This window comes from Penicillium arizonense (genome assembly GCF_001773325.1).
Source record: "Penicillium arizonense strain CBS 141311 chromosome Unknown PENARI_contig009, whole genome shotgun sequence".
Classification (NCBI taxonomy): domain Eukaryota; kingdom Fungi; phylum Ascomycota; class Eurotiomycetes; order Eurotiales; family Aspergillaceae; genus Penicillium; species Penicillium arizonense.
The window spans coordinates 616,928-632,223 of NW_019173286.1; the positions used below are offsets into that span (position 1 = coordinate 616,928).

The following is a 15,296-nucleotide window of genomic DNA, read 5'->3' on the forward strand; positions in this document are numbered from 1 at the left end:
ATGGAATCCCAACCTACAGCCAAGGCGCTGCATAGTGAGTCTCACGTCTATTGGGTTCCAGGCGCTTTTACAGCCCAAAAGCCCTCAGCGCTTTGCTCGTTACCCGCTAACACCAGATACCCGGCAGATCGCATCAACACCGATATCTCGCAACTACTGCAGCGGTTCGAGAATATCATGGCCACAGCGACTGTGAGTTCGAGAGCATTGCCTCTCATGACTCTATTATTACTCGGTAGCAATATACTGACAGTCCATACCAGGTCGACAATCCAAGTTACACCTCTACAGCAGTAGAAACATATCAGCTAGACGTGGAATCAACTGCACTGGTGAGTCAATGCAATACACCAGAAACGCCTCACTGTCCCTTCAAATCTACATCCTGAAGAATTAACCATGTCTTGACATCGGCCCAACATGGATGAAGCTAATTTCCCACCATTAGATTCGCGCCGCAGAAGATCTCCTCGGCCTAACACGAACAATGAAAGAGACCTGGCTCTTCGGAAAACTGGATACACTGGGCGAAGACGAGCGCGACGTCGAGCGGAGGGAGAAGCTGGAGCAGGATGCGCAGGCTGTGCAGAAGGCTATTGAGGGTGGATTGTTGATGCCGTCTGTGGAGAAGTGATGGACTTGTATCTGTACAAATTTGCATGGGCTACTTGAAGCTCTCTGGCGTTTGATTTCTACTAGATATCTTACTTTGTATGTCGCGTCTGGCGTTTCGTTGGTGTGGGGTTTTGGTTATTGATACCGCTTGATCAATCTGCTTGATTTTTCTCATTGGAGCAGACAGTTCTGTTTGTACATGTAGTGTTCCAAGATATAGGTATGAATTATACTACAGCAACCAATTTCCCCTATATTTCTCGTCCTATAGCCATATAACCATTGCCCAAAGCGCAAGTCTACATGCGGGGCGATAAGCCCGATAAACAATTTCTCCCCGAACGCGACTCTCACTCCCCACCACTTCACAACCTCCAACACGCGAAGACAACCTCCAATTCCCACTCTCACACACCAACCAAAACCATACATCCAATCCAAAAAATGCCACACCCAAACCCCCTAACCTTAATAGTGGCAACAACCCCAATCCCAATCCGACACGCAACAGAAGAAACAACAACGCGCCTAGGAATCGGGCTCAAGGGAAACCTGCCATGGCCGCGCATAAAAACAGACATGTCATTCTTCGCGCGCGTGACCTCACGCCCGCCCAACCCGGGCAAAACAAACGCCATCATCATGGGTCGCAAGACATACGATTCCGTCCCTGCCTCATTGCGCCCGCTTGCGAAGCGGATTAGTGTTGTTGTTACACGTGATACGAGTGGATCTGTTAAAGAGGGGGTTATGAGGGAGTTGGTGGGGAGGAGGGAGAGGATTGCTGCTAAGGCTGCTGAGGCTGTGAAGAAGGACGACGGGGAGAAGGCGGTTGAGCCGATGACGGATGCTATTGTCGTGCCTAGTCTGGAACAAGCGTTGGAGAGGCTTGAATCGGAGTATGGGGAGAAGGGGGTGCTGGGGAAGGTTTTTGTCATTGGGGGTGCGGAGATTTATAATGCTGCGATTGGATTGCAGGCAGGGTCTGCGTTGAAGGGGAGGCCTGTGAGGGTTGTTATGACGAATGTTGTGCGGAAGGGTGTTGATGGGTCTGTTGGGTCTTTTGAGTGTGATACGTTTTTCCCGCTTGATAGGCTTGATGGGGGGAATGGGTGGCGGACTGCTAATTCTGCGGAGGTTTCTGAGTGGGTTGGGGAGGAGGTTGATGGGTTGTGGAAGAGCGAGGGGGATGTTGAGGTCCAGATGGTTGGGTTTGAGAAGGTCTAGGTATCTAGCTCTGACTTAGGCTTTGTGATCATAAGAATGTATTCGACGTGCGATATGATATGTTCGATGGTGATGTGGTCTTCAGTCAGACCTACATACAACAGTACTATGCACATGGTAATGAGAGACAATGCAGAATCAAACGCGCAGAATATAGACATGAAATGAGAGGATATACAAGGCTATGCAAATTGAGTGAAATCAGAATGCCTCGAAAAGAAAACGCCCATGAATGCAAAAAAAAGGAAGCCACCGATGGTAGATAAGATGAATAGAAAGGATTAGTCACTATTTTCCTTCATGAATTTGACAAATGCCTTCTTGTGCACTAGGCCAGCATATTTGCCGCCCTGCGTAACGCATAGATATCGGAGACCAAGCTTGGCAAAGCATTGGTAGACCAAATCAATGGGAGAATGGACATCGAGAGCGATTGGAGCCTAGATTGTAGCTTGTTAGAAATAACATTGAGGTCAGAGGGTTTCCAAACTTACTGGGTCAATATATCGAGTGAAATCAACCTGATCAGCATCCTCGTTCTCACTATCGTAGAGAGCCGTCGATGCATCCAGGGCCATCAGACAGATTGTATTGTCTTCTTCGTCGCCAAGGGTATCTAGTGCATACTCGAGATCAGGTGCCGGGATCAGGCCTGTAAGGACACCGTCACGCAAGATCGGGAGTCCGCTATCCAGTTCACCGGCCATGAGTAGATGCTCCAGCTTTGAACGGAGCTGTGGGGCGGATAGGAATGGTGATTCGGAGATATCAATGACTCGGTTCTTCCGCACTGGTCGGACAATATCTCCCAGCTCGGCATCGGTTGTTGGTTGGAGCTTGCTGTCGAGGAATGGGTAGGAGTTCATATCAGTCAAGAGGTCCTGTTTGGTCAGTACGAGCATGAGATTGAGGTTCGAAGGTAACAACTTACATAAATGCTGCGAGGTTCAATAGCATCTGCCGTCCACTTGGCACAGAGAACTGCCAGAGAGAAAGGAAGAACATGGTTGAGACTTCCCGTCAGCTCAAAGAGGATGACAGCAAGCGTAACTGATAACCGTGTCACACCGCACATAGTTGCACCTGCGGCAATCAGGGCGTAGACGCCTGGCGTCACGCAGGACTCGATCCCAGCGACAGCAGGACAAGAGTCGAATAAGAAGAAGGTGGGATGCATAAGAGCCCAGTATTGAATCAAGTGCCCGACGATTCGTCCCATTAGGCCACCGACCACCATGGACGGGACGTAAATGCCTGCAGGAACCTTGATGCCGAACGTGATGATAGTCAGAACACTTTTGATAACGAATGCCACCATGAGATACTGGACGATTTCGAGAATGCCTTCTTCGCGGGGACAAAGCCCGGTGCTCTCTACGTCTGATTCGCATGGACTCGCTAACTCGAATAGTAACTCGGTCACAGGAAGCTTGGTGTATCGGTTCCAGAAGCTGACGAGACCTGTTATCAGCGCAACCAGGAAGACTTCCAGCATTGGCCACCGCTTGATGGCTGGGATACGTCGGAATGATCGTGCCCACAAGCTCGAGGCTTTGATGAAAAGGGCACCAGCTGCGCCTCCCATTACACCGAGGAGGATGAAGACGAAGATCTCGAAGATCTGCCAGTCAGACAAGTACCGGACCTCGAAGAGTACGACCTTGCCAGTTCCATAGGGGTTTAGGAACTTGAGAGATAGCGTTGCCGCAATGCAGCAGAAGAAGGTCCGGAAGAGGGTCTTTGGTGGGAAGTAGTAGCTGACTTCTTCCAAACTGAACAGAACGCCACCAATGGGAGCACCAAAAGCGACAGCAACTCCACTAGCGGCACTGGCACTCAAGACCTCGCGTCGCTTACCATCATTCTGGTTGTATTTGGCGAACAGGCGACAGCAGATGTTACCAACACACGTGGCAATGTGAACGTATGGACCTTCCTTGCCTAGACTCAAACCAGATGAAACACTGAAGATCAGACCAATGGTCTTGACGACCAATGTCTTCAATCCCATATATCCATGAAGAACAAAGCCACTGTTTATGACCTTAACTTCGGCAACTCCACTGCCAGCAGCAGAATAATAAATCATAGCCGGACGCGGTGGGTAATTCGGAAAGCTCCCATGCGGCGGCGGACTGGTCTCTGCCTCTGAGAGGGGTGATGCCAAAGCTTCGACTCCATTTCCAGATTTCGTACCGCGGGAGTCGGCCCCCAAGTTCTCATCAAGCGTAGCAAGAGAAATAGAAGAAGGAACAACGGTCTTTGTAAGCAAAGTCAAAGCGCATGAAATGAGAGCCAAAGCCACAACCCATACTACAAACATGAAGAAGTCAATCCATATGTTGTCGGTGTTGGATGGCCGGAAGATGCTCGACCAGGACCGCCATCCATCACAGATAGCCAAACCATCGCAGCAGCCCCGTCGACCCCTAAATAAGCGGGTTGTGCAGAAGCCTTCCTTCAAATCAAAGAGCGCACCCTCGGTAATGTCGACGAAGTAGGCGATGGCAGCTGTAATGCAACCAATCAGAGCAACCAAGATCCATCCTTGCGCACCATCAAAAGCTGCCAGAAGTCGGCCGCGGATGTCTTTCCGTTGACGGAGTAGGCGAAGACGGGCTCCATCGGCAATACTGTCGTGCACCCAGTCGGTAGAAGTAAACTGGTCATACCAGGTACGCTCATCCAGAAACGACGAGGCAGTGAGGTTATCCTTGGTGGACGCAGGAAGACTAGCCGGTCTGCTCTCGTCATCAATACTCCCTCGACGACTCAACCGCTTGCCGACGGAGTTGGCCCGGCTGTGATTCCGTGTTCGACGTAAGCTCCCAGCTGCCAGAAGGTGCCGCAATGATTCCGTCCCCAAGACCGACGCCCCGGAAGTGCTGGTGTACGATCGCCGCGGAGCTCGTCTGACCGACCCCTGGCTAGCACCTAGGAGGCTTGTAGTTTCTGTGACCTCCAGTGGGGCATCGAGAGATTGGTAGCCTGTATGCGGCTCGGCGAGGTAGCTTTGGGATCGTCTGTAGGCCGTCGGGGACGGCGGTGCTGTTCGAGCGGTATGTGTGTTTTCGGAGTCCTCTTGCTCGCGCGAGGCAGAGCTGACTTTGGGTAGGGACCGAGGCATGTCGTGAAGCCTTTATGCTTCAGTTATGGGCAGTGGGGCTGGCACTTGTCAGTTTTGGCTGCAGTTGGACTATGGCGGTTCCGTTCCACAAGTAAGGTGTGTATGCGGTAGAACGGAGCTCACGCGAGCAAGGTTAGGGGCTTGACTGACTGAAATGCATATCCTCCTCTCTTCTGTGTCTCTGAGCCCGGTGAAAAGAAAAGAAAAGAAAAGAAAAGAAAAGAAAAGAGAGATAGGAAGATAGGAAAAGCTAGAGGAGATGAGGGAAAGCGGACCCCTTTGAACATCACACAGGTGATCGACGCAATAGTGGACGCGTCAGGTGCAAGCGCAGTCTGACCCACAGCCACTGTATACACACTGCACATCTTTAATATATTCTACATTCATTGTCCCTCGTGTACTCATGATTTGATCCCTCGATTGGAGATATCAAGGCCATTCCGTCTCTCCCCGCGTTTACCGCCGATCATCCCCCAAAACAAAGCGCCTTGAGCGGCGAATTCAGAGCTCTGAGTCAAGGATATGGAATGTATTGCCATGATTTGATGAGATGCAGCCATGTCATGTCCGGCAACCTTGTTCACCCGGGGCTTGGGGCTCAGGGTCCATGCATAGACACATGGCCAATGTAATATTTAGCAACATGCCCAGGTGGGCTCGGGTGTATACCCCATGTCTTAGTCACTGTCATCTGGACTCGACTCTCGACTTGGCGACTATTATAGCACTAAGCACTCATGGTCACTGGACTATGCTAACAATCTCGGGATCTCGGTATTATCTTGCTACCTTGGGGCATGCCCGGCCGAAACGGATCCTCAATGCACCAATCCGATCGCCGTTCAATGCTGATCTCTTGGCATGCTTCATAAAGCTGATGCCACTGTGTGAGGGACCAGCGTCTATATGATCCGGGGAAATCATTCATGCCGGAGAGTAGTGGTGCTGTTTCGGGTCTTCGTATACCCCGAGATAGATGTCAGGTCTAGCCCGGGACAGGTGGAAAAGCTCCTTGGTTAAGCTTTCGATTCTCTTTAACATTAATGCATCGTTCTTCGGCATATTCCGACAGGGATTACTTCTACTTGCTGTGTTGATCGATGAAGCAGTTGTTGGTAGTAGGCTTGTTTCGATAGTCTCATATATACAGTTAGTCATTCATGTCCCAAGAATATATTTTGGTGAAATACTCAGCTGCTCATATCTTAGTTCTGGTGCATGTTGGGTGTTGTGCGGGGTGGAAATTGGGCCTAACTTATACAAACAAATTGCCGGAATAAACAATTGGTGGATAAATTTCAGATGAACTATGAAAGATAGAATATATAGATATCGACCTGATCAAATGTTGCGATGTTGTCTGCAAACGAAGCTCCACTGATTTCCCTTTCGTCCACGGAGCAAATCCCCCACTTCCGGATCTTGTCGCTTTATAAGCCTTGTCTCCCATACACGTATCCTCCCAACTTCTACCTTTTCAGCCTGACATTATTTTCAATATGGGTTCAGAAACTCAGGACAATATGTTCAAGCCATATGACCAGTTCATCCTCTTCGGAGACTCCATCACGCAGATGGCCTGCAACCAAGAACTAGGCTTCGCTTTTCACGCCGCACTCCAAGAATGTGAGTCCCATACAGCCATATTACCCAGTGCAATGCTCATAAACAATCAGCCTACAGTCGGAGACTAGACGTGGTCAACCGTGGTCTCGCGTAAGATACTCCAACATACAACACCAGCCCAGACTGAATCCAATACTAAAAAGTCCAACAGCGGATATACCACCGCACATGCCATCAAAGTTTTTGACAGATTCTTCCCCAGCCCAGAAACAGCCACCGTGCGCTTCATGGTGAGCACCCAGGATCAGTCCTATTCACAATCCCAACCCCAACTTACCAATTGAACAATCGGATAGACCGTCTTCTTCGGCGCCAACGATGCATGTGTCCCAGGCCACAGCCAGCATGTGCCTGTGGAGACATACAAGGAGAATCTGAAAACTATCATCCAGCACCCAGCAACCCGCGCACAGAACCCGCGCATCATCTTGATCAGCCCGCCGCCCATCAATGAGTATCAGCTGGAGAGCTTTGATGCTGCAAAAGAGACTCCGCACCCGAGCAGAACGGCTAGTGGGACCAGGCAGTATGCTGACGCTGCGCGGGAAGTTGGTGCTTTACTCAATGTCCCTGTGGCGGATCTTTGGACAGCATTTATGAAAACTACCGGGTGGAAAGAGGGACAGTCTTTGGTTGGGTCTCGCGATGCTCCGAATTCTGAAATACTTTCGGGTCTTCTTACCGATGGTGCGTGGAGATATATTCCGAGTGGTTTTTGCTCGTGCTAACTTGGATAGGATTGCATTTGACTCCTGCTGGTTATCGTATTGTTTATGATGAAGTCATGAAGGCGATTGAGGCTAATTGGCCAGATCAGTTGCCGGATAACCTTCCGATGGTGTTCCCGTCGTGGGTTGATGCACCGAAATAAGACAATTGGGGGAAGTAGATTGTGAATTTGTTAATTCTAGAGATCAAGTATTAAGTGAATACGTAGCTTGTTGGATTTAAGTGAAATAGAAGTAACGTTATGAACTATGAAGTAGAAGTATACAGCCGTTAGTGGAGTAAGCGGTCTAGCCCCTCTCCGCAGTCCACGTTCCTCTCCAACTTTGGTCGTCACTTCTCTATTTGCACTCCAACTACAACTTCCATCTTGCTTCGACATAGATCTTGACGTTGAAACACGCGTTGACCTCAATCTCTTCGCCTGTACGCGTCTGATCCCGTGACTGGCACACGCGTTCCTTCCCTACGTTACCCCGTATCCTTCAAGTCTCGACTGTTGACGAACCTCCCGAGACTGTCTTCCGGCATCGTTAAGCTCTCCCATCGGTACTATCTCATCGACACTTACAAGGTCACATCACTTGATCGGTTCCAAGGTCTGTTCTTCACAGACAGGGTGGACGGCCGGTGGGCCGTCTCACAACTAGTTGCAGGAGGGAGGAGAGAGGATAGTAGGAGTTGAATCGAAATTGCCAGACTTGAATTGAAGACACGTGCTTTGATATTCTCAGATACGACCCCGATAACCTTTCCTCCTCCGGACTTCTTCTTCTCATCACCCTACCGGCGATGGATGCCCAGTATCCTTTCGCCTCCCGGGACGATATTTGGCGCGTCTTTGAAGAGCTAAAGGACCTTCAAATCTCTCATATTGCGCAAGGCGAACGACTCGCTCAGTTGGAGCGCCGGCGAGACGAGGATGCACGTATGAGAAGCCCCTGGGGTCCGACGTCGCCTTTTCCGAGCTCGGTAGGCACAGCAGCTCCAGGTAACAACCCATTCAAGGCTCACTCCAGTCCACCACTTACCAATCCTCCTCTGCAGACTCTGCCTTTCACTCTCCCCCCGACGCATTCAAAGGGTTTGACCAAGCACACCACTCCGCCATGCCTACCTCGGCGGTGGCCTTCGACGTGGAGGAGGAGCCTCGGCGGGGCACCTCTCGTGCTAACAGCGTTCGCTTTGATGAGAGCGCCATCCACGGGTATGGCCAGGCCAATCGCTCCAGCAATGAATTGCCTCCCCGGACTGGCAGTGGTCTAAGCAGCCATCCACTTCTCGAGCGGACAGCTTCTCACCAGTCCGACGGTGGTCACTCTCACCATTCTGCGCGGACCAACAGCCTGCGTCTGAACACTGGCCGTCTGGGCGGGTTTACCTCACTCGATTCCCCGTTGATCCCCCCGCCTGGACTCTTCTTGCTTGGTCCTGTACCTTCTATCATTCGCTGCTGGATAAGTGACGACTTCACCAATGCCTCTTTGCTTTACGCCGCAGTTTGCTCTGGCTCTTACGTCTCATACTTGAGCTTTGCATTGATCCGCAACCTTGGGATGGAGGATATGATCAGTCACGAGGATGATGTCTCGTTAATCAAGCTCCCGGTTTACCTCCCCGAGGCCCTCATCCATCAAGCTTCCTCGCGCCCCGGTACTCCTATTCACCAAGTCCCTGCTGTGACTGTCCGTTTCGTCGTTCGACAGGTTGAACCCATCGACGACACCATTCAGATCATCATTGGAAGTGACGTGTTGCGCGCCCACAATGCCGATATCCGGTTTTCACTTGACAAGTTGATTATGGTGGATGATGACCGCAACCGCGTTTCTGTCCCCCTCGTGCGTCCCGAGAAGGACTCCGTCTTCAAAACTCTGTGCACTTCTCCCAGTACCTGCACCCAGGATCAGCTAGGAAGCCAGACTAACGGACATGCTGCTCCCGGTGTCATTCGCCCTCCTCCTGGCCTTCCCCAAATCCCAGCCTCCACTCCTTTCTCTGCTAGACCACCAGTCAGCGAAGATGGCGATGCTCAGAAGCCACGGATCCAGGGTGAACACGGCGACGAGTCCACTCAGGCCGGAGCACGCGGGACTGCAGCCAACACCCAGACTCCCGCAGCCCCCAGGACCGATAACATGCCCCCCTGGACTTCCTGGAGACGCGAGACAAAGAAGACAGCCAAGGTGCCTGATAAGCGCGAGATGAAAGTCTTCCGAACCGTCAAATCCAACGTCCGCGCACACCCCTCCGCTCCTAGCAGCACCACAGGCGAAATTGCCGAAAAGCCACATTCCCACGTCGCCAGCCAGTCTACCTCCTCCGACAAAGATGCCCTCAACCCAGTTGGGGGTGCCTCGGCGTTTGGATGGCTCAACCCCACCCAGCGCGGCCCAGCCTAGATGAAACAAACTAGGATTCGATTAGCCTTTGGGGTCACACTTGGATCTTGAATGATCCCGGTTTCACGACTTGATCTCACGACAGAGTAATAAACACATTTCCCAGGATGCATGATTTGGGAGCAGCAACAGCAACAGAAATGGACAGGACAGGAACAGGCCCTGGGGCTTTTACAGGGGATAGAATACATTGTCTCCAAAATGGCAGCTTCAGCACTGTGCGTCAAATTCGAGAACAAGGCATGGCGTGCAGAATTCAATAAGACTAAAAACCCCAAAACCAAAACAAATCAATCTACAGTGTCCATGCCAAACCATCGTCTCCCTTCTCTCTTACTATCAACGTCCCGTAACAAATCCCCGGCCGACCACTCTCTAACTAAATCTTCGAAAAAGCCCCCAAAGCCCCCTTAGTCTCCTCCTTACTCTCCTTGACCAACCCGCTAACAGCCCTAAATCCCTCATGTCCAGCATCCCCAATAATCTCAAAAAGAACACTCTCACTACTAGAAACAATAGCACCCGCATCCCTCAACCGCGCCAATGCAATCCCTCGCTCCTCGGCATTCATACTACTAACGCCATCAACAAGAATATAAACCCGATGCCCCCTTTCCAACAAATCAAGCGTCGTCTGCGTCACACAGATATGAGTCTCGATCCCGACGATTATCACATCCAGTGGTGGGGATCCAGATCCAGGCTGTGGGAGTAGGTTTGAGATTTCCGGTGTTATCATTGAGAAGAGTGTTTTGTCCACGTCTGCGCGAATGTGTGGGCCGTTTAGGTGCTCTTGGAGCTCTACGACTGTGGTGCCAAGTTTGGCTCTGTTTTGGGTTGTGATGTAGACTGGGATTTGGAGGGTTGAGGCTGCTTTGAGCATTTTTTGTGTTGTTGAGATGCTGGTTTGGGGTTGCTTGGTTAGATGGTGGACTTGGATATTGGGGGTGGGGTGGTGTTGGGTAGATTCGTACAGTTTGGGGAACTCGTAGATTCCGCGGAATTTCTCTTGGATGTCGCAGATGCTGTTGTTTTGAATTGGTTGTTAGTGGTGTTATTGGGTTATTTTTGGCTAACTGGGGTGGGCGTACAATAGTGCGGGGTTGCCTGGGATTGTGTTAGTTGTATATCGGAGGTTAGAGTAGGGATACTCACGAATGCGCGATGCGCGCGAGATGGTAGCCATTTTGGCGGTATTATGGGAGTATTTGGAGGAAGAAGCGCGAAAAAGGAGAAGTAGAGATAGAAGTAGAGATAGACGTAAGGGAGAGAGGGACGTCGGTGGTCGCCGCGGGGAATCGGAGAATCGGAGAATCGGAGATGCGGGGAGCCGAGGGGAAGTCCCCGTGATATACAACAAGTGAAGCATTGGCAGTGAAAATAGAAAATCAACTTTTGATACATCATCTAGATCTTGCTATCTATATCTACAACTTAACCTCCTGCACCTTAGCCCGGCCAACAAACCAGCTATCATCGCCCTTCGCCACAGCAGTGCGGATAGCGTAGAGCTCGTCGAGGAAGGCGGGCACAAAGCTACCAGGACCACGGACATGCTCACTTGCTGCGGCATTCTCAGCCGCGATCTCGTACATGAGAATGCCGGATAGCACGGCGAGAAGTCTGTCCGACCGGTGGGCAGTCAAGAAGCAGCCGGAGATCGTGCCGATGGCGCAACCAGTCTGGACATTCAACGTTAGTTGTTATTGAAGAATGGTGGGATGAGATACATACTCCTGTCACTTGGCCTAGGTATGGGTGACCGTTTTCGACGGCAATCACTCGCTCGCCGTCGCTGAGGTAGTCAGTGGCTCCGGTCATGAGGACGACGTTTCCTGTGGTAGGTTAGAAGATAGTAATTGGAGTCAATGGCCGTGGACTTGACTTACGCTCTCTCCGAGCAAGGTCCCGAGCTAGGGTAGCCTTCTGCTTGCCGTCTAGAGTGCTTGGCCCGCTGTCGACACCACGCTGCTGGACAGCACTGCTACCCCAAACCTGACGAATCTCTCCCTCATTACCCTTGATCAAATCAAAGTAGCCACCAGCCATAAGCTGGGAAACCGCATTGCGGCGAATGTGGGTGGCAGCCGCGCCGACGGGGTCGTAGATAACTGGGTTGCCACGCTCATTGTATGCCTTGATGGCTTTGAGGTAGTTGGAGACACTCTCGCTAGTCAGAGTACCCATGTTGATCAGGAGTGCACCGTCAAGGTTGCACAGGTCTGTGGCTTCATCGCCGTATGGGGCCATGATTGGGGACGCACCACTGGATAGTATCAGCACTAAGAGACATAGTTTCAAGTTAGTAGGGGCGCTTACATGGAGAGAACAACGTTAGCCACGAAGTTAGCCACCACAATGTTGATCATGCTGTGCACTAGAGGGTGTACTTCAACCATCTTGCGGACTACTTGAGGCACTTCGGTCAACAGGGCCTCGACTTCGTTCGGACGAGGGGCAGTGGACGCCACGGCAAACCGGGGAGGGTTCTTGATGAGTTCGGCGAAGTGCTTGGCAGATGCTGTGGGGTCATCGGCCGCCATGATGGCGCTTACGATGGCTACTCCATCCAGTGCTTTTTTGGGTGACTGGGACTGATAGATGACTCTCTGTACATTGGAGTGGTTGATGCCGCCAATCGAGACAGTGCCCACAGGAGAATCGCTGATGGCATCCAGGATAGCCTGAGTGCCCGCAGTTCCAATGACTGACTTTGTATTGGTTTTACTGCGAGTTGTCAGTGACCATCTAGCCCAAATTCGGGTCGAGAGACGTACGTTGGAGTGGCAAACATAGTACCGATTCCGAGGTAGTCGGCACCATCTGCAATGGCCTTCTTGGCCTCCTCAACCGTAGAGGTACTGATTCCAATGATAGCATTCTCGGGGAGAAGTCTCCGCGCCTCCTCGTATTCTGCGGATATCCCGTCAATATATGCATCTGAAACGAAACTGTGGCGACTGACTCAAATCATCTTGACCGATGTGCACACCCTCCGCCCCAATAGCGAGAGCGACATCGACTCGGTCATTAATCAAAAGCGGTACATTGTACTTTTTGGTGATCTGGTGAAGTTTCCGGGCAGTCTCCACCATGACACCGGTGTCGTTGGATTTGTCCCGGTATTGCACCACCGTCACGCCTGTGGGGGATTAGTCGAGTAACTGGCCGAAGGTATTGGGGAAAACTGACCTCCTTGGAGAGCCTGGTCCACAACTGTACACAGGTCCCGGCCCTTGAGGATGGCCGGGGTGGAGTCTGTGACTAGGTATAGCGAGAGGTCGACCATGATGTCCGGACAGACGTGGAGGAATGTGGGACTTGAGAAGAACTAAAAAGGCAACTTGAGACAGACTATACTTTGTACAACACTTCTGGCCCTATTCATTGCAAGAGGAAGATTGCCGCCGGTTGTGTGCCCGCGGTGGGGTCCAACTGTAAGGTTTGGACTGCGTCGAGGTAACCTCTACGAAGGTGCATGACAATGGCCATTCTTAATCTTTATTCTACTCACTACCGTATATACAAACTGCAAATGAAACAATCAAACGACTTCGGAGTCAACGGCATATATCGTCCAAACTCCGACTTTTGCCCGGCACGTGCCGGCTGACATAACCCTTATTTGTCAGTTTAAAATCCTTTTTGTTTCCCACCTTTTCTCTTCCACCCATCCATCTCTGAAGGCTTTGAACAACGAAGCCTGCATTTCTTTCGCGTGAACGTCTAGTTCTACGCTCTACACTTATTATTGGTTAGGCATCGCCAACATCAATTTCCGCCACACACCAACGGGTCTCCGGCCTCGGACTTGGATTCCCCAAAGAACTTCAGCTGTTCTCAGAAAGCCTCACATTGAGAAGTCGTCTGCGAACTTGTCTATGTATTCGTCCTCCGTCCAAAATTTCGAACATTACCTGCCGCCCAAGCTGCAATCGTTTCGCGCGTCGAAACCTTGCAGCATACACCTCAGATCTTGTGGTTGAACCAACATTGTGACCTCTTCCAAAGACATCACAATCAAGACAACAAAATCGACACGCATGTCGTTTCATCAACAAAATTCCAAATCAAGATCTCTTCGCTTCCTTCTTCGCAAGCCCCTCGTTCTCTCGTGAACCAATCGCTCAACTAAACCGTCATCATGGCCACTGTCAACATTCGCCGGGATGTCACCGATCCCTTCTATCGCTACAAGATGGAGAAGCTCCAGGCCAAGGTCGAAGGCAAGGGCAACGGTATTAAGACCGTTGTCGTCAACCTGGACTCCGTCGCCAAGTCCCTCAGCCGTCCTCCTGCCTACCTCATCAAGTACTTCGGTTTCGAACTCGGTGCTCAGGCTAACGCCAAGCCCACCGACGAACGCTGGATCATCAACGGTTCCCACGATGCCCCCAAGCTTCAGGACTACCTTGATGGGTTCATCTCCAAGTTCGTTCTCTGCAAGAAGTGCAAGAACCCCGAAACCGATGTCTCCATCAAGGATGAGAAGATCACTCTGGACTGCAAGGCCTGTGGTCAGCGCTCCGATGTCGACCCGCGCCTGAAGCTGAGCACCTTCATTGTCCGTAACAACCCCAAGGGCGGCAAGAAGGACAAGAAGAAGACCCGCCGTGAGCGCCAGAAGGAGAGGTCTGCCAACGGCGAGCAGGAAACCAGCCCTGGTGATAGCAACAACTCCGAGAATGGTGACGATGTCGACGAGGCCCCTGAGGCTGGTAGCGATGATGAGATGACCCGCCAGGCTCAGGCTATTGAGGCCGAGGTCGAGATTAAGGATGATGAGTGGGCTGTTGACGTTTCCGAGGAGGCCGTGAAGGCTCGCGCCAAGGAACTCCCCTCGGACCTGAAGCGTGCCCTTGTCATCGAGGACGTTGACGACGAGGGTGCCGATGGCCCCTCCTCCTACGAGCAGCTGGGCAGCTGGATCGTCGAGACTGCTGCCGAGAAGGGCGGCGTGACCAACGTCACCGACGTCGAGATCTACTTGAAGGCCAAAGAATTCGGCATCGAGAGCAAGCACAAGACCTGTGCCGTTCTTGCCCAGAGCATCTTCGACGAGAAGATCGCCAAGCAGGTCGAGGGCCGTGCCGGTCTTCTCAAGAAGATGATCAGCTCCGAGCGTCACGAGAAGGCCTTCCTCGGTGGTACCGAGCGCTTCGTTGGCCAGGACCACCCTGCCCTCGTTGCTCAGATCCCCGCTATCCTGCTGGGTTACTACCAGAACGACATCGTGTCTGAGGAGACCCTCAAGGCCTGGGGCGCCAAGACGAGCAAGAAGTACGTCGACATCGCGACTAGCAAGAAGATCCACAAGGCCGCTAAGCCCTTCATTGAGTGGCTCGAGAGTGCTGAGAGCGACGAGGAGGACAGTGATGAGGAGAGCGAGTAGATGGTTGATTCGTACGTCGTTTCGTGTTAACTATCATTGCGTTCACCCTAAGATTGAATTTTGGAATTTGTATTCTTTGGATATGCTCATCTGCGTGGACTATCCGGTTAGGTTCTCATCATTTAGTTTTAACCAGTCGCCACTCCTTCATTGACTATTGCTGTCAAATTGATCTCTT

The 15,296-nt window shown here is 51.5% G+C and overlaps 7 protein-coding genes across 7 annotated transcripts; 4 read left to right on the forward strand and 3 right to left on the reverse strand.

Annotated features, from left to right (window-relative positions):
- Positions 1-634, forward strand: PENARI_c009G08116 (RNA polymerase II mediator complex head subunit MED22; the record flags this gene model as incomplete). Its single annotated transcript, XM_022631945.1, has 3 exons — positions 1-192; positions 264-332; positions 449-634. 3 exons carry the CDS (start codon positions 1-3, stop codon positions 632-634), a joined length of 447 nt encoding a protein of 148 aa, XP_022488097.1.
- Positions 635-1,194: 560 nt separating this feature from the next.
- Positions 1,195-1,842, forward strand: PENARI_c009G02152 (dihydrofolate reductase; the record flags this gene model as incomplete). Its single annotated transcript, XM_022631773.1, has 1 exon — positions 1,195-1,842. The coding sequence occupies one exon, from the start codon at positions 1,195-1,197 to the stop codon at positions 1,840-1,842; it is 648 nt and encodes a 215-aa protein (XP_022488411.1).
- Positions 1,843-2,123: 281 nt separating this feature from the next.
- Positions 2,124-4,969, reverse strand: PENARI_c009G12204 (putative voltage-gated chloride channel (ClcA); the record flags this gene model as incomplete). Its single annotated transcript, XM_022632073.1, has 3 exons — positions 2,124-2,282; positions 2,337-2,723; positions 2,774-4,969. The coding sequence occupies 3 exons, from the start codon at positions 4,967-4,969 to the stop codon at positions 2,124-2,126; spliced, it is 2,742 nt and encodes a 913-aa protein (XP_022488060.1).
- Positions 4,970-6,471: 1,502 nt separating this feature from the next.
- On the forward strand, positions 6,472-9,726 carry PENARI_c009G07908 (uncharacterized protein; the record flags this gene model as incomplete). The annotated part of the gene is made up of 7 exons (XM_022631939.1): positions 6,472-6,598; positions 6,649-6,688; positions 6,750-6,828; positions 6,895-7,285; positions 7,336-7,447; positions 8,059-8,252; positions 8,333-9,726. 7 exons carry the CDS (start codon positions 6,472-6,474, stop codon positions 9,724-9,726), a joined length of 2,337 nt encoding a protein of 778 aa, XP_022488313.1.
- Positions 9,727-10,016: 290 nt separating this feature from the next.
- On the reverse strand, positions 10,017-10,912 carry PENARI_c009G04427 (uncharacterized protein; the record flags this gene model as incomplete). Its single annotated transcript, XM_022631835.1, has 4 exons — positions 10,017-10,021; positions 10,153-10,751; positions 10,818-10,833; positions 10,882-10,912. The coding sequence occupies 4 exons, from the start codon at positions 10,910-10,912 to the stop codon at positions 10,017-10,019; spliced, it is 651 nt and encodes a 216-aa protein (XP_022488134.1).
- Positions 10,913-11,153: 241 nt separating this feature from the next.
- Positions 11,154-13,015, reverse strand: PENARI_c009G10261 (bifunctional hydroxyethylthiazole kinase/thiamine-phosphate diphosphorylase; the record flags this gene model as incomplete). Its single annotated transcript, XM_022632013.1, has 7 exons — positions 11,154-11,408; positions 11,461-11,561; positions 11,616-11,992; positions 12,046-12,453; positions 12,504-12,639; positions 12,692-12,868; positions 12,919-13,015. The coding sequence occupies 7 exons, from the start codon at positions 13,013-13,015 to the stop codon at positions 11,154-11,156; spliced, it is 1,551 nt and encodes a 516-aa protein (XP_022488276.1).
- An 855-nt stretch (positions 13,016-13,870) lies between these two features.
- PENARI_c009G00727 (translation initiation factor eIF5) lies at positions 13,871-15,118 on the forward strand (the record flags this gene model as incomplete). Its single annotated transcript, XM_022631720.1, has 1 exon — positions 13,871-15,118. One exon carries the CDS (start codon positions 13,871-13,873, stop codon positions 15,116-15,118), a length of 1,248 nt encoding a protein of 415 aa, XP_022488125.1.
- Positions 15,119-15,296: the final 178 nt, after the last annotated feature.